Consider the following 24,079-nt stretch of genomic DNA (forward strand, 5'->3'; position numbering starts at 1 on the left):
TCATACCAGGAGAGCGTGAGCTTGGATAGGGCAATGCGGGCCCGGCCATCCCAAATAAGTTGTCGCTGTAAACTCTCGACTTCACGGAAATAGCGAGCTGGAACAGGGTCGAAGAAATTTTGTAGGGCGTAAAGAAATCGGGGGAGCGACATCATTTTAAAGAGTGCCGCCCGGCCCAATGGAGATAGAGGCAAATCGCGCCAACCTCGAACGTCTTGCTTCAGTCTACGGAGCGGAGCATACAAATTCCGCTCGTAGCGGACCGATGAGGTCGTGGATACATAGATCCCCAAATACTTAAAGCCGTCGGCCGCTACCAGAATGGGAAACCTGCGGGGGAGAGGCGGCAGCGAACCAGCTATGACGTAGACACAGGACTTGTTCCAGTTGATGACAAGTCCCGAGTTCTTACCGAAGGACGTGAGAACGTCGAAGAGAACGTTGAGCGACTTCTGAGGGGAAGTAAGATAAAGGAGGATATCATCCGCGTATAAGGAGACTCGATCCTCGAGGTCTGGGGACCATCGGATCCCTTTGATAGAGGGTTCCCACCGGAGCCATGCGGCAAGGGGTTCGAGCGCCAATGCGAATAGGAGCGGGGAGAGCGGACAGCCCTGACGTGTGCCACGGCCTAAGGGGAAGGGGTCCGAGCATCTACCATTCACCGCGACCTGAGCAAGTGGCCGTTCGTAAAGAAGCTTGACCCATGCGATGAGAATAGGGCCAAAGCCAAATTTAGCGAGGGTCGCCCATAGGTAGGGCCATTCGATAGTGTCAAATGCCATTGTGTCGTCCAGGGAAGCGATCACTGCCGGCTCGGCGAGGACCGAAGCTCTCGCGAGAACGCTGTGGAGTCTACGCAGATTGAGGGCAGTGTTCCTATGGGGGATGAAACCGGATTGATCCGGGTGGATCAGGTCGCAAATCACCTTAAGCAACCGATTGGCCAGTACCTTAGCAAGGATTTTGGGTTCCGCGTTAAGGAGGGAAATGGGGCGGTACGAGGCGCAACGGTCACGAGGTTTGCCGTCCTTATAAATGACGACTATGGTAGCGAGGCGCTGCTCAAGGGGGAGGCATCCAGCCTCAACCGCCTCGAGAAACATTTGACGCAGGTGGGCGGCCATCTTGTCGGGACAAAGTTTGTAAAGCTCAATGGGGAGTCCATTAGGGCCCATCGCCTTTCCCGAGCGAAGGGATCGGATTGCAAGGGCAATCTCGTCGACAGTAAAAGGGGCCTCCAGGGCAAGGCAGTCCTCATCCGACACAGTGGGCAGGGCGATGTCACGTAGCAGTAGCCTGGAATCGGCCTCATCTCGATCGCTAACAGGCGTGTAAACCTTTCGGAAGTGATCCACAAAGCAATCAACAATTTCACCCGGATCAGAGACACTCTCACCAGATTCACGAACAATGGCAGGAACAACACGACTCGCACATTCAGTCTTATCCAGCCACGCAAGGAGCTTGCTAGCCTTGTCACCCACATCATACAGTCGGCCTAATTGATTCGCCCGCATCAATTTAGCAGCATCCGTGACACAGGCTTTATAATCCGCCTGCTTCAGTTCCAAAGTGTGCAGCAGTGCAGGCGTGTCATTCCCACCCAGCTCACTCTCAAGCGCAGTAATTTCGGTTTCAAGGGCCACAACAGCCTCTCTCTTGACCCTACGCTCTGTGGCAATGAATGATAGGGCGGAGCCCCTAATAACCGTCTTGAAGGCCTCCCAAAGAACAGTAGGGGAAGTGACCGAGCCCACATTCTCAGCAAAGTAGCAATCCATTGCCTTAACCAAATCTGAGCGGAGCCGGGGGTTCCGGAAATGCCAGGGAGGAATCGGGGGGACCCTGTTGCCAAGTAGACCGCCCACAGAAATCGTAATCAGCAAGGGGGAGTGGTCCGAGATACCCCGGGGGAGATGTCGTATCTCTCGAACAGTGGACAAAGTGGAGGCCAACATAAGAAAATAATCGATACGGGAGAGGCTACCATGCGCACCAGAGTGAAAGGTGTATTGCTGGAGCGTGGGGTGCAGTGAGCGCCAGACATCTACCAAGCCAAAAGTATCAGCCATCTCACTAAGCCACATCTGGGACTGCAACAATACCCTAGGGGGAAGTCGATCACATTCACCGGACATTACAGAATTAAAGTCCCCTCCCAGGATCAACAATCCGTCCGGAAGCCCAAGGAGAGTCCTGCCAACATCAGCATAAGTGGTAGCCTGCAGTCCCGGGGGGACATAGACAACAACAAACACGATCTGTTTACCCTCCCACCTCCCAGAAACAGCAGCATACCGCCCACGGTCATCAAGGATAACCTCGTCAATAGCAAGAGCAAGGGAAGACTTTACCATAATACCCACACCCCGAGAGCCTGAAGTGAAGCCAGCATGTGCAACCAGGCGATAACCCCGGCGATCTAAGGCCTTGCAAGCATTTCCAATCAAGTGGGTCTCCTGAAGAAATTCAACATCTGGGGTGTGGCGCCTCAAGAATTGCAGTACAATGCCCCGCTTGATCCTATCACCCAAACCGTTTACGTTCCGAGAAAGAACCCGCATTTCACCCCCCCCCCCATTGTGGCAAAGACCTTCCACCCCCACCCACCAGCAGAACCCACAGTTCAAAGTCATTGCAGAATGTAAAATACCATGAAAACCAAGACAGAACAAACTAAACAAAACACAACCCAGTCCCCGGAACCCAACCCCAAAACCGAAACCCGTCACAACACCCCCCTCCCTGCACCCCTGCTGACTAAAAAGCCACCCCCAACTGCAGTGTGCCTGTCGCCCCATATTATCTACACAAAGAACCCCCCGAGGAGGAAGGGAGAAATCACCCGTTCCCGCACCGCCACGGGCTGTAACATAAAGCACAAAGTCAATTTACACAGTACGTTGCATAGTCTCAACCAGAACCTCAGGGGCCCCAATTACTCCTGGGCCGTTGCACCGCCTTCCGCACCACCAGGGCCTCCGCTTCCAGAGTCATCTGCCGGCAACGAGTCCAACCAGTCGGCAGCACGTTCAGGCTGATCAAAAAAGTAGGCACGTTCTCGAAATTCGATCCGTAGCCGGGCCGGAAACAGCATGGCGTATTTCAGTCCCCGATCTCTCAAGCGACGCTTCACTCCAAGGAACCCTGATCTTTGCCGCTGCACTTGGGGAGTGAAGTCGGGATATATGGAGACAGAGTTATTGTCATATTTCAGAGGACCGTGCTTACGGGCGGCCTGGAGGATAGCGTCTCTGTCCCGGTAGTGAAAAAGCCTCGCAATGATAGGCCTCGGTGGGTTTCCTGGCTTCACTTGTCCTCCTGGAAAACGATAGGCGCACTCCACGGCAAAGAACTTACTGAGTCCAGCCGGAGCCAGTTGAGCGACAATAAGTTCCTCGACCAACAGGTCGGTCGATACAGCACCATCACATTCCGGCACTCCGACCAGGCGTATGTTATTCCGCCTGGCCCTGTTGTCATAGTCCTCCATCCGCTTGAGCAGCAGATCGTGCGAGGCACGCAGATTGCCAATCTCAGATTGCGTCTCAGCCATGTCCGTCACCAGACTCGACGCTTTAAGATCCAGAGCCTTCACCCGCTCGTTCGTTTTGGCTAAATCGGCCCGAATAAGAGTTACATCCACCGCCACCGTGTCTATTTTGGACACAACGGCTTCGAATTGCTGACTCATATCGGCCTTAAGTCCAGTGATGGCAGCCAAAAGATCTTGGAGCGATACTTCCGACGATGATGGCATGTCCGTTTGAAGTCCTTCAGCACCAACGCTTGTGGCCCCGGGGGAGCCTCTCGGCTGGGTGTAGCGTTCGATCATATTAGGCTGGATCGATCCCCCCTGGGTCGCAGCCTTCTGGCGTTTTTCGGCCTCCGCTTTCGTCGCCATCTCACGTTCAATGTCGGCCGGATAGCCAGGAGAAGCAACGAGAAGGAGGATAAGCCCCGAAACTCCGGCTTGCCAGTGAAATGGGAGTCTCGCGACCTCCGTGCCAGTCCTTCGGAGGAAAGTATGGGCTGTGAGGGCAGCAGGCGAAGGCGGAGTAGGAGGAGACAAGAACAAAGAGATGGAAACCGAAAGTGAAAGCAGTACACCTCCGGTGGGCCAGATGCCAGTCAGCCGTTGTTGTTCAATTACAGGTCGGCCACAGTGGGTAGCCGAGTCCCCGGTCGCGCCCGCGGGCAGGCCAGAAAGTTGCAGATGTCAGAAAAATGGTCCCCAGGGTCCGTTTTTGACCAAAAAAGGATCGTTAGCATCAGTGAAGATCGCGCTGCAAAAGCCCGTCAAAATGACCAGGATAAGTGAAGGATAGATAAGGAAGGACGGCGCGGGTCTCGGGAGCTCTCTGCTCACGCGACCATCTTGGATGCCCGCGTAGCTCCTCCCCCCGATAATTGTACTTCTTGCATGAATCCGGAGATTCGAAGCCAAGCGTGCCGGCGTAGTAAGACGCTGGTGTTAATAGCAGGAGATGCTGTATCAGCTGCATCGAGGACGCATTTTATAGAAGTGTTTGTGAGGAGCTTACCCACATGAATAAGGTTGTGAGCTTTTGTTTTGTAATGTTCTCTGTAATGCTGCATTAGTTTTTCCAGCTCGTCAATAGTGAGTTCTATCATAGCGCGCTAAAAGAGCTTGAGTATTGGCAATACGCCAATGATTAGCAGCTTGTGAAGCGATTCTCTTGCCTGAGGGGTCTATACATTTTGACTCCTTGTCAGGAGGAGGGATGTCGCCTGTAGTTTGCAAATTAGCTCGCTTGCGTGCGTTAGAAATGACGAGAGAGTCTAAGGGTACCTGGCCTCTGATATAAACTGGGTCTGTAGGAGCGGCTTAATATTTTTTATCCACCCGTGGCGTAAGTATTCTAGCTCTAACAGGGTCTTGGAATACCTCGTTGGCGTGTTTTATCATGCCTTTGAGCATGGGTAAAGTATTAGTGGATTTTTGGGAAGGAGCAAATGTTTCTTCTAAGAAATCCTCCTCTAGGGGATCAGTATGTAGTTCCACCCCATGGTACTGAGCAGCTCTGTTAATAAGCTGTGTGAAGCCAATATGGTCATCGGGTGGTGACTGTCTGGAGGGATATAGATAAGGGTCATTATTATGATCTGGATCTTTATCGTAATCATCCCAGTGGTCTGTGTCCGGTGGTATGTTGCCCTCATCCCCATCCCTATCATTCTCATGGTCGCTCCCAGTGTCCCTTGCAGACATCTGGTATCGTAGCGCTGCATTGATCTGAAAATTGCCATTTATTTTCGTCTGCTGTGTGCTGGTTTACCGCTTTGCTTAACTAGCACTTTGTGTATTTAATTGTGCTGTTTAAAAGTTTATTAGCGCGTTTGCCGCTTGCGCTCCGCTGTGCTCCCCCCTCTGCCTCCATTTTGTTTGTTGTGGTCGTCCTCGTGTGCCCGCCCCGCCTCCCAGCTGAGCCGCCCTCCCACTGACCAGAAATAGCGCTCCTTTCCCTGCAGGCGCCGGACTCGCTCCTCTCTCACGGGCTGAGTGGTCGCTCCCAGTGTCCCTTGCAGACATCTGGTATCGTAGCGCTGCATTGATCTGAAAATTGCCATTTCTTTTCGTCTGCTGTGTGCTGGTTTACCGCTTTGCTTAACTAGCGCTTTGTGTATTTAATTGTGCTGTTTAAAAGTTTATTAGCGCGTTTGCCACTAGCGCTCCGCTGTGCTCCCCCCTCCGCCTCCATTTTGTTTGTTGTGGTCGTCCTCGTGTGCCCGCCCCGCCTCCCAGCTGAGCCGCCCTCCCACTGACCAGAAATAGCGCTCCTTTCCCTGCAGGCGCCGTGACTCGCTCCTCTCTCACGGGCTGAGTGGTCGCTCCTAGTGTCCCTTGCAGACATCTGGTATCGTAGCGCTGCATTGATCTGAAAATTGCCATTTCTTTTCGTCTGCTGTGTGCTGGTTTACCACTTTGCTTAACTAGCGCTTTGTGTATTTAATTGTGCTGTTTAAAAGTTTATTAGCGCGTTTGCCGCTAGCGCTCCGCTGTGCTCCCCCCTCCGCCTCCATTTTGTTTGTTGTGGTCGTCCTCGTGTGCCCGCCCCGCCTCCCAGCTGAGCCGCCCTCGCCCCTCCCCTATCCATATATGACAGTTCTTCCCGCGCGCAGCGTTTACGCGCAGCGTTCGCGCCCAATCCGCGCCGAAGGTGCGCCAAAGGTAAGCCCGTCTACGCCCGTCCGCGCCTGGTCCGCGCCCAGCGCCAAACCCCCTGGTCCTCACATTGCCCAGCCCTCCCGCATTACCTACGATGCCACCACCCTCCTAGCCCTTAACCCCGGTCGTGCCCCCAACTGCGTCCAAGCCGCTCCTGGACACACCCATGGACCTTTCTCTTGCTACTCCTGCAAATTCATCGGCACCGTCTACAACTCCGCTACGATCACACCTCAGATTCCCGACCCCAACCACCTACAATGCATCCTGCTCAACACCCGATCGGTCCACAGGCACGCCATTGACCTATGGAATCTACTAGACACCACCTCTCCAGACGTCGCCTTCCTAACTGAAACATGGATGAACGCTTCCTCCGCCCCAGACATCACCATTGCCATCCCTGAAGACTATAAGATCACACGCAAGGACCGTACCGGCCACACAGGAGGAGGAATCGCTATCGTCCATAAAAAATCAATCCACATCTCAACCAGCTCTGACGTTAATCTCGCCAACTCTGAACACCTTCACTTCCAGATCCACATCGACCCCAAGACCACTCTCAGAGGCACCCTCCTCTACAGACCACCTGGACCCCGCGCAAAATTCAGTGAAGACATCACGGACTTCATCACTCCACACGCGCTCCCCTCCAAAGATTACATCCTTCTGGGAGACCTCAACTTTCACCTTGAAAAGAACAACGACCACAACACCACCACCCTCTTGGACAACCTCGCCAACCTCGGACTTAAACAACTGGTCACTTCCCCCACCCACATAGCAGGTCATACTCTCGACCCTATCTTCACTTCCAGCAATCACGTCTCCTTCAGCCACACCACGGCTCTCCTTTGGACTCACCACAGCTGCGTTCACTTTACCTACAACAAGCCAAAACCCATCAACCACCCCCAACCAACTCTGCAAAGAAACTGGAACAAAATCACCATCGACCAGATCTCCTCATCGCTCCTTCTAAACACCCCAGCCCACTCTTCTAACCCAGACCAAGCCGCCACCAACTTCACCCTTTGGTTATCCAACAGCGCCGACATCCTAGCACCACTGAAAAAACGTCAAAGCAAACTTGGCAGCAAGAAGACCTCATGGTTCAACGATGATCTTAAGAAGTCCAAGAAACTCTGCCGCTCCCTTGAAAAGGCCTGGAAAAAAGACCCAACCACTAGCACCAAGGACGCCTTCAAAAACGCCACCCGCATACACCACCAACTAATCCGAAAGGCCAAGAAAACAGCATTCAAGGATCGACTAGACAACAACGCCCACAACAGCAAGGAACTTTTCAACATCGTCAAGGAATTTACCAATCCCTCGGCCAACTCCAACGACATCACCCCCTCTCAAGCCCTCTGCGACTCCCTGGCTTTATTCTTCCACAACAAAATTGCAGACATCCACAACAGCTTCGACAACCAACACGGAGACCAACCCACTCAACCATATGCTGAACATTCACCCCCCTTGAACACCCTCAACGACTGGAACCCAATCTCCACTGAGGACACCATCCGCCTGATGAACTCCATCCACTCAGGATCCCCCACAGACCCATGTCCTCACCACATCCTCAACAAAGCAGACTCCGTCATAGCACCGCACCTCCGAGACGTCATCAACTGCTCCTTCAACTCCGCCACCTTTCCGGAAAGCTGGAAACACGCTGAACTCACCGCCCTTCTGAAAAAACCCACAGCGGACCCCACCGAACTCAAAAATTACCGCCCCATCTCGCTCCTTCCTTTCCCGGCCAAAGTCATCGAGAAAGCTGTCAACAACCAGCTCGCCGCTTTCCTCGAAGCCAACAAATCCCTCGACTCCTCACAGTCTGGCTTCCGAGCAAAACACAGCACTGAAACCGCCCTCATCGCAGCAACAGACGACATTCGAACTCTACTGGACAATGGAGACACAGTCGCCCTCATCCTCCTCGACCTCTCTGCAGCCTTCGACACAGTCTGCCACAGCACCCTTTTACAACGCCTCAGAAACATCGGAATACAAGGAAAAGCACTTGAATGGATCACCTCGTTCCTCTCCGGAAGAACCAGAGAGTCCGCCTTCCACCATTCAAGTCCGAGGCCACTGAAGTCATCTGTGGCGTACCACAAGGATCCTCACTCAGTCCCACCCTCTTCAACGTATACATGAGCCCCCTCGCGGCCATCGCCCGCCAACACAACCTCAACATCATCTCCTACGCTGATGACACTCAACTGATCCTTTCACTCACCAATGACCCCAGCACCGCCAAAACTAACCTACACGAAGGAATGAAAGAAGTTGCCGAATGGATGAAACACAGCCGTCTGAAACTGAACTCAGATAAAACAGAAGTCCTCATCTTAGGTACATCCCCCTCTACATGGGACGACTCTTGGTGGCCTGAAGCCCTTGGAAAAGCACCCATCCCGACAGACCACGCAAGGAACCTAGGCGTTATCCTGGATTCTTCACTTTCAATGAACAGACAAGTCAGCGCCGTCTCCTCATCCTGCTTCAACATTCTTCGCATGCTCAAAAAAACATTTCGCTGGATCCCCACCGAAACCAGAAAAACAGTCACCCATGCTCTAGTCACGAGCCGACTGGACTACGGAAACACCCTCTACGCAGGTACTACCGCTAAACTCCAGAAAAAACTCCAACGAATACAAAACGCCTCAGCCAGGATCATATTAGACATCCCGCGTAACGAACACATCTCTGGTCACCTGAAAAACCTCCACTGGCTACCCGTCAATAAGAGGATCACTTTCCGACTTCTAACCCACGCACACAAAGCACTCTACGAAATCGGACCAGAATGCCTCAACTCACGACTGTCCTTCTACACCCCCTCCCGCCAACTACGATCTTCCAGCCAAGCCCTCGCCACTGTACCTCGCATCAACAAGACCACCATGGGAGGTAGATCCTTCTCATACCTGGCAGCTAAAACTTGGAACTCACTTCCCACTTACCTTCGCCTTACCCAGAACCACCTAGCTTTCAGAAAGCAACTTAAAACGTGGATATTTGACAAGTAATCCTCCTCCCCTCCCTAAGCGCCTTGAGACCCTCTGGGTATGTAGTGCGCTAAATAAATTCTATGACTTGACTTGACTTGACTTGGATGAGGTGAGAAAGTTGGTGGTAGTGAGTTTGATGGTGAAATCAATGAGTTTGGATTACGAGGTGGAGGAGAGGGTGGTATGTAAGAGGGAGAGGGGTTAGTACCCATGTCTTTTTTCTTCAGAGGTATATAGTAGTCCTCTGGAAGATCCAGCTTCTGTTTTTTAGGAAGGGTTGCTAGAAGGTGTCCAGTTTCAGGGTCGATATGCAATCATTTCTGTTTTGGATACAAAGGGTTTTGTGGAGAAACGTCTTTGGATGGGGTCTCTTTATCCTTTTGGTTTGATTAATTTTTTTTCACACAGTTATTCTCTGGTTATTCTCTGTGTGCTTTTTAGGCTCCGTGCTTTTCAGTGCGGAATGTTTCGGCTCCGAAGGTTTGAGTTTACCAGTTTTGGCTTTGAAGGTTTGGGTTTAGCCGGTGTCAGCTCCGAAGCTTTGGGTTTAGCTGGTGTCGGCTCCGAAGCTTTGACTTTATGTGGTGTCGGCTCCGAGCCTTTTGGTTCCAGAAGAGGTCTTTGGTGCCGACAGCGAAGCGTCAGGCACGTACTTAGTCTTGGGTTTCAGTGCGGAAGTTGTGGGTTCGGCACCTGAATGGGGCTGGCTCGATCCAGAGCCGGAAGGCTTATCCCTAGGTTTCATAGCCATGCCAGACGGCAGGGCATCTGAAAAAGTTTCACTGTGTCGACCTGAGCCCGAGGGCGAAGGTGATACCGGAGTCTTTGTTGTTTTTGTGGGCACTTGGGGCTCGTTACTCACTGTTCATTGAGCCGAAGTGACGTTCAAGTCGTCTTCCAAGTCGGAGTCGTTGGCTTCAGACACAGAGATTTGTTCTTCTTCTAGGGCGCCAGGCTGTTGGAATTCAGAAGAGGTCTGGCACCGGGCTAGTGCTGCGTCACATCTCATGACGGCGAGCCCGACGGTCACAAATAGTTTTCTTTGATCGGAATGATCAACAGGCCTCGCAGTTGATTTGTTCGTGCTCCGGGGACAGGCAGAGGTTACAGACCTTGCGCAGGTCCATGTGTGGAAACTTAGCACCACACCGGGGGCATTTCTTAAATTGAGTCCGTTCCATGGACTGCTGGCATGGTCGGCGCGTGTAGGCCCACGGCCCGGTTCGAAGCTACCGATCGAAGTTGTTGGATTTTATGATGATGGTTGAAAGGGAAACCGCGATCAAAAACAATACCGTCGAGTGGTAAGGATTGCGCGTCAAAAGGGTTCAAAGACGATACCGAACCGGAGCGAAGCAATACACATCCGAACCTGATGGCGGAAAAAAACAATCTGGGGATGAAGTCGATGCCCATGCGCACTATCACTGTAAGGAGGACTACAAACACCGACTTCAAAGAAAAACAAAGTGCAAACATCCGAGCCCAACACCAGATGGCGATCTATGCTAAAGCATATGATCTACAGCTCATATGCCTCAAACCTTTTGTTTTACGCAGTACATTTATGGCACCTTTTTCCTCTGTATTGGAGAGCTCAGATGCGAAACTCAGAGTACTGCAGCTGCTTTGCTCCCACATTCATGAAGCACACATTTAAAAAATAATAAAAAAAATAAAGTTAAAAGGCCCAAGCTAGATGCTCCCTCTGACCAGACCACATGATGGTACATAGGATTGCCTGGTTGAGGGGTGGGTCCGGTGGGTGGAATTAAGATAAGATTCCTTGCACCACACAGAATTTCAAGAAGTGCTTTCAGGCTTTGGGTGCGGGCTTGATGCCACATTAAACGCCCCTTGCCTGAGGGCTCTTGCACTGCTGTGATTAGATCAGCATAGGGTTGATTCGGTGTAAACCAGCACAGCCGCATCACCCGCAGAAGGCGAGTGGTGTACACATCAGCCTCATCATGGGAAGTAGCTTCGATCTAACCCAAGGTGGTGGAGGATAGAAGGATGCTTTTATTACTTACCTATTGTGTTCGTTGACAGTGGCATATCTTTTTATCTTACCCATTGTGCCAAGGATAGTGTCATGCCTCCATACTTTACTCAGTGTGAGGAGAATGGATTCTACACGAGTGCCTGCCAACCAGTGTATGAAAATGGTGGCATGCACTACGTATTACCAACAGGTTCTGAAGCACAACATAGTGGCGTAAAACTATACTCACAGTGCCCACGGATGCGGAGTGGCATGATTTAGTATCATCCACAGGACCCATGGAAAGGGGTATGCGTGTTTATCTCACCCATGTACGAGCATAGTGGCATGTTTGTGCGCATTAGCTAGTGGACCTGAGGCCATCGACATGCCACTTTTTTCCTATTCAAAGAATAGCAGCATGCCTCTATGGTACGTTGTTTCCATTTGTAACAGGCACGTCTAACTCTGAGGGTAACTGGTGTGGAACCCTACCCACGGTACCCAACAATAGTACCATGCCAAGGAAAGTAGTTTGTTCGTATATCCTAATATCTTACCCATGATGCCTAAGGATGTGACATGTCAGTATATCTTTTCTACAGTGCCCCAGGGTAGAAGCACATCTCCACAGTGCTGTAGGGTAGAAGCATGCCTTTAGAGCACCGCAGGGTAGAAGCATGCCTCTAGAGTACTGCAGGGTAGAAGCATGCCTCTATAGTACCCTAGGGTAGAAGCACGCCTCTAGAGTACCCCAGGGTAGAAGCATGCCTCTAGTGTACAGCAGGGTAGAAGCATGCCTCTAGTGTACCCCAGGGTAGAAGCATGCACTATAGTACCCCTGGGTAGAAGCATGCCTCTAGAGCACCTCCGGGTAGAAGCATGCCTCTAGAGTACCTCAGGGTAGAAGCATGCCTCTAGAGTACCCCAGGGTAGAAGCATGCCCCTAGATTACCTCAGGGTAGAAGCATGCCCCTAGATTACCTCAGGGTAGAAGCATGCCTCTAGAGTACCCCAGGGTAGAAGCATGCCTGTAGAGTACCCTAGGGTAGAAGCACGCTCTAGAGCCCCCCAGGGTAGAAGCACGCTCTAGAGCCCCCCAGGGTAGAAGCATTCCTCTAGAGTACCCCAGGGTAGAAGCATGCCTCTAGAGTCCCCCAGGGTAAAAGAATACCTCTCGAGTACCCCAGGGTGGAAGCATGCCTCTAGAGTACCCCAGGGTAGAAGCATGCCTGCAGAGTACCCTAGGGTAGAAGCACGCTCTAGAGCCCCCCAGGGTAGAAGCACGCTCTAGAGCCCCCCAGGGTAGAAGCATTCCTCTAGAGTACCCCAGGGTAGAAGCATGCCTCTAGAGTACCCCAGGGTAGAAGCATGCCTGTAGAGTACCCTAGGGTAGAAGCACGCTCTAGAGCCCCCCAGGGTAGAAGCACGCTCTAGAGCCCCCCAGGGTCGAAGCATTCCTCTAGAGTACCCCAGGGTAGAAGCATGCCTCTAGAGTCCCCCAGGGTAAAAGAATACCTCTCGAGTACCCCAGGGTGGAAGCATGCCTCTAGAGTAACCCCCCCCCCTCCAAGTAGAAGCATGCCTCTAGAGTCCCCCAGGGTAGAAGCATGCTCCAGAGTACCCCAGGGTAGAAGAATACCTCTTCAGTACCCCAGGGTAGAAGCATGCCTCTAGAGTCCCCCAGGGTAGAAGCATGCTCCAGAGTACCCCAGGGTAGAAGAATACCTCTTCAGTACCCCAGGGTAGAAGCATGCCTCTAGAGCCCCCAGGGTAGAAGCATGCTCTAGAGTACCCCAGGGTAAAAGAATACCGCTCGAGTACCCCAGGGTGAAAGCATGCCTCTAGAGTACCCCCCCCCACCCCTCCAAGTAGAAGCATGCCTCTAGAGTCCCCCAGGGTAGAAGCATGCTCCAGAGTACCCCAGGGTATAAGAATACCTCTTCCGTACCCCAGGGTAGAAGCATGCCTCTAGAGTCCCCCAGGGTAGAAGCATGCTCCAGAGTATAAGAATACCTCTTCAGTACCCCAGGGTAGAAGCATGCCTGTAGAGTACCCTAGGGTAGAAGCACGCTCTAGAGCCCCCCAGGGTAGAAGCACGCTCTAGAGCCCCCCAGGGTATAAGCATTCCTCTAGAGTACCCCAGGGTAGAAGCATGCCTCTAGAGTCCCCCAGGGTAAAAGAATACCTCTCGAGTACCCCAGGGTGGAAGCATGCCTCTAGAGTACCCCAGGGTAGAAGCATGCCTGTAGAGTACCCTAGGGTAGAAGCACGCTCTAGAGCCCCCCAGGGTAGAAGCATTCCTCTAGAGTACCCCAGGGTAGAAGCATGCCTCTAGAGTACCCCAGGGTAGAAGCATGCCTGTAGAGTACCCTAGGGTAGAAGCACGCTCTAGAGCCCCCCAGGGTAGAAGCACGCTCTAGAGCCCCCCAGGGTAGAAGCATTCCTCTAGAGTACCCCAGGGTAGAAGCATGCCTCTAGAGTCCCCCAGGGTAGAAGCATGCTCTAGAGTACCCCAGGGTAAAAGAATACCGCTCGAGTACCCCAGGGTGAAAGCATGCCTCTAGAGTACCCCCCCCCCCCCCACCCCTCCAAGTAGAAGCATGCCTCTAGAGTCCCCCAGGGTAGAAGCATGCTCCAGAGTACCCCAGGGTATAAGAATACCTCTTCCGTACCCCAGGGTAGAAGCATGCCTCTAGAGTCCCCCAGGGTAGAAGCATGCTCCAGAGTATAAGAATACCTCTTCAGTACCCCAGGGTAGAAGCATGCCTGTAAAGTACCCCAGGGTAGAAGCACGCTCTAGAGCCCCCCAGGGTAGAAGCATTCCTCTAGAGTACCCTAGGGTGGAAGCATGCCTCTAGAGTCCCCCAGGGTAGAAGAATACCTCTCAAGTACCCCAGGGTGGAAGCATGCTCCAGAGTATAATACCACCTCTTCAGTACCTCAGGGTAGAAGCATGCCTCTAGAGTACCCCAGGGTAGAAGCATGCTCCAGAGTACCCCAGGGTAGAATAATAACTCTTCAGTACCCCAGGGTAGAAGCATGCCTCTAGAACCCCCAGGGTAGAAGCATGCTCCAGAGTACCCCAGGGTAGAAGAATAACTCTTCAGTACCCCAGGGTAGAAGCATGCCTCTAGAACCCCCAGGGTAGAGGCATGCTCCAGAGTACCCCAGGGTAGAAGAATACCTCTTCAGTACCCCAGGGTAGAAGCATGCCTCTAGAACACCCAAGGTAGAAGCATGCTCTAGAGTACCCCAGGGTAGAAGAATGCTCTAGAGTACCCCAGGGTAAAAGAATACCTCTCGAGTACCCCGGGGTGAAAGCATGCCTCTAGAGTACCCCCCCCCCCTCCAAGTAGAAGCATGCCTCTAGAGTCCCCCAGGGTAGAAGCATGCTCCAGAGTACCCCAGGGTATAAGAATACCTCTTCAGTACCCCAGGGTAGAAGCATGCCTCTAGAACCCCCAGGGTAGAAGCATGCTCTAGAGTACCCCAGGGTAGAAGAATACCTCTTCAGTACCCCAGGGTAGAAGCATGCCTCTAGAAACCCCAGGGTAGAAGCATGCTCCAGAGTACCCCAGGGTAGAAGAATAACTCTTCAGTACCCCAGGGTAGAAGCATGCCTCTAGAACCCCCAGGGTAGAAGCATTCTCCAGAGTACCCCAGGGTAGAAGAATAACTCTCGAGTACCCCAGGGTGGAAGCATGCTCCAGAGTATAAGAATACCTCTTCAGTACCTCAGGGTAGAAGCATGCCTCTAGAGTACCCCAGGGTAGAAGCATGCTCCAGAGTACCCCAGGGTAGAATAATAACACCTCTTCAGTACCCCAGGGTAGAAGCATGCCTCTAGAGTCCCCCAGGGTAGAAGCATGCTCCAGAGTACCCCAGGGTAGAATAATAACTCTTCAGTACCCCAGGGTAGAAGCATGCCTCTAGAGTCCCCCAGGGTAGAAGCATGCTCCAGAGTACCCCAGGGTAGAAGAATAACTCTTCAGTACCCCAGGGTAGAAGCATGCCTCTAGAACCCCCAGGGTAGAAGCATGCTCCAGAGTACCCCAGGGTAGAAGAATAACTCTTCAGTACCCCAGGGTAGAAGCATGCCTCTAGAACCCCCAGGGTAGAAGCATGCTCTAGAGTACCCCAGGGTAGAAGAATACCTCTTCAGTACCCCAGGGTAGAAGCATGCCTCTAGAACCCCCAGGGTAGAAGCATGCTCCAGAGTACCCCAGGGTAGAAGAATAACTCTTCAGTACCCCAGGGTAGAAGCATGCCTCTAGAACCCCCAGGGTAGAAGCATGCTCCAGAGTACCCCAGGGTAGAAGAATAACTCTTCAGTACCCCAGGGTAGAAGGATGCCTCTAGAACCCCCAGGGTAGAAGCATGCTCTAGAGTACCCCAGGGTAGAAGCATGCTCTAGAGTACCCCAGGGAAGAAGCATGCTCTAGAGTACCCCAAGGTAGAAGAATACCTCTTCAGTACCCCAGTGTAGAAGCATGCATCTAGAACCCCCAGGGTAGAAGCATGCTCTAGAGTACCCCAGGGTAGAAGCATGCTCTAGAGTACCCCAGGGTAGAAGAATACCTCTTTAGTACCCCAGGGTAGAAGCATGCTCTAGAGTCCCCCAGGGTAGAAGCATGCTCTAGAGTACCCCAGGGTAGAAGAATACCTCTCGAGTACCCTGGATAGTAGCGTGCCCCTAAAGCCCCCCAGGATAGAATTGTGCCCCTAGAGCCCACCAGAATAGAAGCATGCCTATAAAGTCCCCCAGGTAGAAGTGTTCCCCTAGAGCCCCCAGGATAGAAGCATGCCTCTAGAGTCCCCCGGGTAGTAGCGTGCCCCTAAAGCCCCCCAGGATAGAAGTGTGCCCCTAGAGCCCCCAGGATAGAAGCATGCCTTTATATTTACCACTGGTGCCAAAGAATACTGGCACATTCCGAAACTATATACCACCCAGTATGCCCAAAGGTAATGGCATGCATCTAGATCTTACCCAGAGCACCTATGGACAGTGCTATGCATTTACCTTACCCACAATGCCAAGCACTGAGGCCTGCCCTAGTATCTTACCCTGTATGTCCAAGAATGGTGGCATGGTGAAGAGGGCCTCGCCCGCCACTGTCCGCCTGGTTCACGCTGGCTGTGTTCTGTAGCAGGAACTCGCAGGCCACCAGGGAGTTCTGGAAAGAGACAGGCATCAGGAGAGTGTTTCATACTGAAGAATTCAACTGTGTCTACAGTGCCTTAAAAACAGGTATGCCTGGAGCAATACAGAAGAATGCCACTGAGGCCTTTAAACTTGGAAGGCATGACCAAAGATGGATGGACAGAAACCTGAAAACAAACTGGCTATACTGAAGGAATGGAAGTTCTGTTCACTGACTTCAAATGTATGTATTTATTCCTATCTTTTCTAGCTACCTGTGGGCTCACAGGCCATCAATGCCTTTGGTCCCTTTGGTAATACATTTGGTCGGTGGAAGTGCAGGGTGCCACCCTGAACTAGTTTAAGCGCATATTTTATAGATGTCCCCGACTAATGTTATGGTGCCTTCCCCTGTAGGGTGCAATCTTACAGTACCTGCTTTGAGTTTCGACCTGGGTGCAGTTTGCACCGGAGTGCAGCGGACAGGGAATGGTACAATATGTGCTGCTTGCATGGCCCAGAAGCACACGCAGCAGTTATCCAGTCTTTACACAACTGACTGAGGCATGGGCCGGTGTCTGGCACTGACGTGTGGCGTGCAGAGGAAACATCGCCCAAGGTGAAGAGGGTGGTAGCGACGTTGCAGTCTTCATGGCCAGGAACGGCTTTAGGGCAGTGCGACTGGTGAGGGCACACTGGGATCTGACCTGTGGAGGGGGACGCTGTCACCTCAGGAGCACGTTGTGTTTAGCAATATCTTATGATAGGAGAGATGAGGGGCACCTTTGCAGGTGGTACGGAGAAAATGCGAGGAAGCGGTCATGGGCCGTGGGGGCGCCAAAAGTGATTGGCGCACCGGGCGCCACCAGCGCTAAAGTCGGCCCTGTCCATGGCTTTTCGAATCTTCCAAGTAGGATCTTCCTCAGGCCAAGATATAAAATCTATATTAACACATAAGGATACCGGGATATGTCCCAGTGTCTGGAGGGTCAAAGAGGAAATTTTACTCAGAGTATATCCTCCCTTCAAAACATTAATCCCCCAAAATACTCCAAATGACTGATCAGGGGTCAGAGTTGTTAGTATATTACCCATGTCAAAGGACAGGGAAGAAAAAACAGGGGGATTTTCCCTCTGCCCTGAAGAAAGTCCGGGACCTTTATGGCCGCACTGGACTGAAACATGTCAGCACTAGGGTCTTAGGACCATAATACCCCAAGACCTGATTTTAGATTTTAATTGACCCAGACAGACCCAATAATAAAGGGAACCCCGGGGTCTCACTGAGGTATTTTAATCTTTAACTTCCCACTGTCTTTATCTATCGAAAGAGCTCCCAACACTGTGGTCGAGCCCACCTTGACTTTTAGGGGTCGGGGTGACCCGATGATGAAGCATGACACCACTAGGGTGTGTGAGGGTAATTTAAATAAAAAGTGCTCTTTCCCAGATGCAGGATTGTGATTAGCACAACCTTCCACTAGAGAGGCATCCCCCAATGGACACAATCACCACCCTAACACTTTAGGTACCCACCCTTCATTTTCTTTGGTGAGTACCTAGTCCTTGGAACAGCCCCTCAGTTGGTGCAAGACATTTTTTTTAAACTAGGTTTAAAAGGCACAAGCGAGATGCTCTGGTACTCTAGATTACCCTGGGGAGGAGCACTGCATAGGGCAGGCCAGTCGTCCTTAAGCGACTCAACACTTCATGGTGCTTCAGCACTGAAACTCTGCTGGGCACGAATTCCTCAGTACACTAGGGTTCAGAGTTCCAATCCCACCACACTGAGAGGTCACCTGCAGATCCCTGGGTCTCAGAGTGGTGAAAGTCCTTTCTGGAGACAGCAGTGGATGTCTTCGGTTCTATCACCCCGAGTGGGATGGGTTTGCTCAGACGTGAGTCCCATGCACTCCACACCACTGGATTCAAGCAAGCCGGGCTGAAGACGGCTGGAATGCCAGAAACCGGTCCTCGGAAGCTTGTTTTCGGTCCAGGGAAGGCATGGCTTGGCAGTTCGGGCTGGACTGTTCCCATGAGGAACAGGGTCAGACTGATTTGCATATGGCCATGTCTTAACTGGGGTGGTGTGGAGTGCAAAAAACGATTGATTTGGGCCCAGATCTCTGTACTGGGGTGAATGTATGACATTGTTCTGCATTCTGTCCATCAACTGTTTTTGCATTCGGTTCTATACCACCTCAATCCTTTGCGGCCCCTCGCCTCCTGCACAGCATCTTCCCCGTACAAGGAGACCTCTAGTGCCTCCTCCAATCAACTGGTCATCTCTCTCTCACGAAGCAGGGTCCAAAGTAAATTACCCTGTCAGTCTTTAGACCAAGACCCCAGGTCACTGGTCCCAAACTTGTTAAAGGGAGTTGGCAGCAGTTATCCCAACCCTGGAGCTGAATGGGTTTCTTGGTCACAGCTGGTGTGGGGACCCTTAACTTGCCTAGGGAAATCTAATTGTTCTTTATGAGCCAGGATTTGGACACCGAGACCTTGGCAGCCTGATTGTAAGTCTCTGTATCATCTTTTTAGTGGCAAATGGGGTTCGTGTATTCCACTGGTGAGTTCTGGGTAGTTCTGCTCTTTTTCTTATTCCACTCAGTCTGCTTCAGACAAAGGTCCGGATTTACAGCTTGGCGGACTGTTTACTGTGGAAAACGGTGAAGGATATCCCATCCGCCAAAATATAAATCCTATAGTATCCGATCTGATCTAAATCAGGCCCATGGTCATTGTCCGAGGGTGTTTGCAGGAAGGGAGGGGAGGGATGGGAGTTTACAAACAGGAGCAACCTATAACAAAGGCACAAAAAGGGCAGAACTCCCACTCAGCTGTTTGTTAAGCTGTGCAGAGGAATCACCCAAAAAGCAACGGGCCAAGAAAGGGCAGGGGTAAAATTCCTTCGCTTCAGAGGTGGTCTAGGTTCCCTTTCTTTGCTACGCCCCAGTCTGAGTCACTACATAGGATGTCTGAAATGTCTTAAAAGAGCTTAGTAGACATCCGCTCTCTCCAACCCTCCATTTACGGTGCCACTTGGCTACAGTTAGCATGCAAAAAGGAAACCAGTGTTGCTATGTCCACATGCCCTACACATGGTCCACACATTTCCCTTTATACATGATTACTACTACACACAAGCAGCATCCACCTTCTAGCTGGAGGGCATGGTAGCTGGGGCCAGTTAGACCCAGTTTAAAAAGTGGCAAGTTCTATAGACAACTCTCACTAATAAGGACCGGTAAAATAGCCTCCCTTGCCACTAGGAATGGTGTCCTGCCACGGTCATCCCTCTACAGCCCGGTGAGGGACCACAGTCATACTCGACAGAAAGCGCGCACACGGTGTGTCCCCGGGACCAGAGAGCCTCGCTCTGGGTCTTTAGCAGTGTCACAAAAAGTACCGCCTGTGCACACATGTGACTATTGGGAAACATCCTTTACCATGCACCAATTACAATGCGGTATGTTACATCACAGTTTTGACTACGCAAGTCGTTATATCGACTTGCACTGGAGGGCGCTCTAGACTAAGGAATAGTGTAAATTACTATTCCAACACATTCCCTACTATACGTAGACTGGAGTTGGAATAGTAATTCACACTGTCCCTAAGTCCAGCATCCTCCAGCGCAAGTCGATGTAACGACTTGCATTGTCAGGATTGCGATGTAACATACCGCCTTGTATCGTCATACATCCGTGACTATTATGTTACTGAGGTGAAGATCAATGGGGCATATTATCATGCAGGGCGTTGAAAACTATGGCCGTTTTAGCGGCAGAAAACTGCCGCTAAAGTGGCGGTAATGGGCTTGATAGTATGGCCTTGTGTATTCCAATAGAAACCCATGTTCTGGGGTGAACCTGGGATTCCCTTGGAATTCTCCAGGACATATTATCAAGCCCATTATCGCCGCTTTACCGGCAGTTTTCTGCCGCTGAAACGGCAATCAATTTAAAGCCCTGCTTGATAATATGGCCTAAAATCTTTCCGCTGGAAACATGCTCTGCAGGCCCACACAGAGGGCATGCACTGTCCCCGCACAAGCATTCCCATCTTCATCGGTATTTCCGAGTGGTCATGCTCCTATGACCTCCCATGGAGTGTCTGTTTGGCATGTGGATGCCATTCTTCATTGCCAGCATCCCCTCCAGGGGCATTCTGTGCTTCAAATCTTTCTAAGCAACATGTTGTGGATGGGGGTGTAGCTTGGGGGGGGTTGAGGTGTTACACCCCCCTAATAAATGTGATTTCTAGAAAATAGTTGGATATGGTTGCGTTCAGTCGGGTATGGGTAGATGCCGTTTGGATTTCACAAGGAATTGTTCCATGCACACAGAGAAAAACGCACGCACTCTCCCTCTCTGTTTTGAATGGCTTCAAAAATGGTAGTTATTTTACAAAATATTGTGTTTTTTCTTACTTATTACCCCTTCCAATCCGCATTCCTCTTCCTTTCCACGGCAGCTTACGCAACTCTTATGCGCCCCGATTGTCCTATAATGTATTTTAACATTATATGCCAGGCTGAGTGTTGGGAAACCTGAAGTTCACATACCCCCAATTTCAGTGACCAAATTACGCCCCTGGATGTGGATTTATATCAGAGTCCCCTTTCCCTCACCTACTCAAATCACTCTCAGATCTCACTCGGACGGTATACAACTGTTACAACGCATCTTTTACCACGCAATACCATTACCACGAATACTTTTACAACGCATACTATTACAACGCAAGTACTTTTACAACGCATGTACATTTACAACGCATTTTATGTATAAAATTATATAGTAGTAGGTCTATGCTTAATTATTAATACTAGAGTATTTTGTTAAAAGTATTACTTTTGTAATATTTTTAAACTATTAAATTTATTTAAAAAATTTAAATTGGTAATGTAAGAATAATTTAAAGGCATTTAATACACTTTAGTTTTTGGAGAAATATTAATACAGTATTATTAGAAATATTTTTATCATTAGCATAAATATTAATACTATAGTATTTTTATTATATATTTTTTTCACATTTATTAACATTAAAAAATAATTAAGTTGTTTTTAAAAAAATTCAAATTTTAAGCAAAATTATAAATATATTTAATTGTAACTAGTATAATTTGACAAATATTTATTTTAGTTTTAATAAACTTTATTATTTAAAAAGGCAATGTGTATTAAATAATTAACGTGTTTTTAAAAAATACTACAATTTAGAATTCATGAGTATTATTTTTTAATACTCGAGTATTCATTTTAATACTCTAGTATTAATTTTTTTAAATGGTAGCATTTTTATCTCTTACGTTTTAGTTTATCTTATCCTTTTTAATACACTTCCCCACCCAAAACCCCTAGTTTCCCTGCATTCCGTTCCAGGTTTTATTGTACAAAAAAAAAAAAATATATATATATATATATATATATAATATTTGCGTTGTAATGGTGTGCGTGGTAGATGTTTTCGTTGTAATAGCATTTTACTATTATTAACACTGTATTGCGTTGTAATAGTATTCGTTGTAAAATCATGCGTTGTACTAGTATTGGCGTTGTAAAAAATGCGTTGTAAAAGTATGCGTGGTAAAAGTATGCGTGGTAACGTCATATATCCCACTCGGACACACACCTATCACTGGTTCTAATGCTGCCCATCACCTCTGACCAGCGGCAACAGTAAGCACCTCTCACGCAGCACTGTCCTACTACCACTCGGGTATGACCACTCTAGGGATTCCTTCACTGTGTGTGGTGCAACAACCAGCAGGCTCTTCGGTCTCCCCCAAAGAGTGCTTAATTTAGATAAAATGAAGTGCAGGGCCTAAGGTACTATTCACAAGTCCCTGCAGCTGGCACAACCCACGTCACTTTTTAACTGTAGGTTTAAGTTCAAGTTTCAGCATTTTTTTAAAGCTATATTGAATAGTTTAAATGTCCACTAGTGGGCGTTGCTTAAAAATACACACACAGGGCCACCATGAGGTGGATTCTCATAAATGTGTGCCAATGTTTACAAAAAAACGCTGTGCCGAGCACCGCTTAACACTGGCAGTAACTAAGCACAGCCCCAAACTTACTGCGTTCACGGCCTGGATCAGTGGTGTCCGGTTCTCTTCGGCGCTGTTCATCCAGTTCACATCCGCTCCATGTGCTACAGCATCGGCCATGGTGGGGAGGCACTGCAGCGACACTGCGTGGTACAGGAGCGCACCTGGGTGGAGGTTCCGCAGGTCTTCTACCTCCCGCTCCTCCTCCAGGGGTTCTATAAAAGGCAGACAGTGAGGTATGAAGGAGAGATAAATTCACATCAGCTCACAAAAGTACCCACATGCCTTTGTTTTACCAATACTCCTAATTCTCTGTATTTCCCTATGCCTTAATTTCCTTGCACCCCAACACTGGGTCACTTCGAAAGAGGTAAACCCAGTGCATAATTTGTGCCCATGGTTGCCGGTGCTGGGCACTGGAACTGAACTTTTAACACTGGTGCTTGTGACAGTCTACCACAAGGTGGCGCTGTCTGGCTAATTTAGAGATGACCACAACAAAAGTTAATTATCAATTTAATATGCATTAAAATGACTATTACCTGCCGCCCAATCCATTCTTATAGCTTTGGAGCCCAGAGATAGTCTGAATTGTGACACTTGTATATGTGTGATGGTTAGTAGTTGTGTTGTCATCATCATTACAGTAAAGCAGGGGCAATGTGTGGTGCAAGCTGCAGTGGCCTCCTGATGAGAGCCCCGGCACTTACTTTGTTTCCAAACTAAGCACTGGGTAAACCACTTTTACTAAGTACTATACAAGAATGAATAATGTAATTTATGCGACCAGCCAATGAGCTGTAAGTAACATTAAAGACGTACCTCGCGCAGAACCAACGGATGACAAGCTGCTGTTACTGTCCGTGACGCTGCTTCCAGCACCTGCGAGAAAGGAGACGGTGTGAGACTGGAAGGGGGGAGTCAAGAGGAAAAGGAAGACAGAGGCGGTGATGGTGGGTGGGGCCAAGGACGTTGGAAACATCAGTGTGCGGGAGTAACAGAGGGAAAGACAGAAGACAGGATGCTTTTATGAAAGAGATGGTAGAAAGAGGGTCATTAGGAAGTGGCAGGGAACGAGAGGAAGAAGATAAAAGGAAACCAGGAAAAGAGCGAGCGTAGACTGCAGCCTGCTGAGAAAGACCGCAGCAGGTGCAATGTTTTATACTTGAGTGGTAGAAGGCGAGGAGTTACCAGGAAAGCATGATGAAGTCAGCGGATACGATTGGTAGCGCAGGCACTCAGGAAATGGCTGAAGGGCCGGTAGTCAAGTTCTAGCTATGGGCTGCTTTTTTGGGCAGCCTGGGGGCTGTCTGTGCTGTTCTAATGCCGCCAGCGCCCCAGTGGGTGCCTGAGTGGCCTTTCTCGAGGCAGATGGGCGGAGGTGTCACTCCCTTTCTCTCTCTGGGCCGGCCCATAAATGTATGCTATTTGAGAGGGGGCAGGGGGCCTGAGCAGAAGTGGTCTTACTTGCATTTGTGTGTGGCTTTGCAGTGTGAACTAATCTGTGCATTTTTTTTTTATATAAGTGAAGTTAATAAAACATGCCGCCCACCCCCTTTCTTTTCATACAACTTCGCTGAAGCAGTGTTTTGCGGAAAGGCAATAGGCAAATGTGGGCCACTTTTATTTGGTGTGCCCGGGCCAATTTCTGATCCCAATCCAACCC

General features: G+C 50.2%; 1 protein-coding gene across 1 annotated transcript in view; it reads right to left on the bottom strand.

Moving 5' to 3' along the window:
- Positions 1 to 24,079, bottom strand: part of ACAP1 (ArfGAP with coiled-coil, ankyrin repeat and PH domains 1) — a 268,661-nt gene that overhangs the window by 14,214 nt on the left and 230,368 nt on the right. The window contains exons 18-20 of the mRNA XM_086946090.1: positions 23,236 to 23,295; positions 22,444 to 22,628; positions 16,280 to 16,389 (exon numbers count right to left, since the gene is read on the bottom strand). Of these exons, the coding sequence (XP_086802216.1) occupies positions 16,280 to 16,389; positions 22,444 to 22,628; positions 23,236 to 23,295 (355 nt within the window). The remainder of the gene's footprint in view (positions 1 to 16,279; positions 16,390 to 22,443; positions 22,629 to 23,235; positions 23,296 to 24,079) is intronic.

Source organism: Lissotriton vulgaris, chromosome 12 (genome assembly GCF_964263255.1).
Source record: "Lissotriton vulgaris chromosome 12, aLisVul1.2, whole genome shotgun sequence".
NCBI classification, from domain to species: domain Eukaryota; kingdom Metazoa; phylum Chordata; class Amphibia; order Caudata; family Salamandridae; genus Lissotriton; species Lissotriton vulgaris.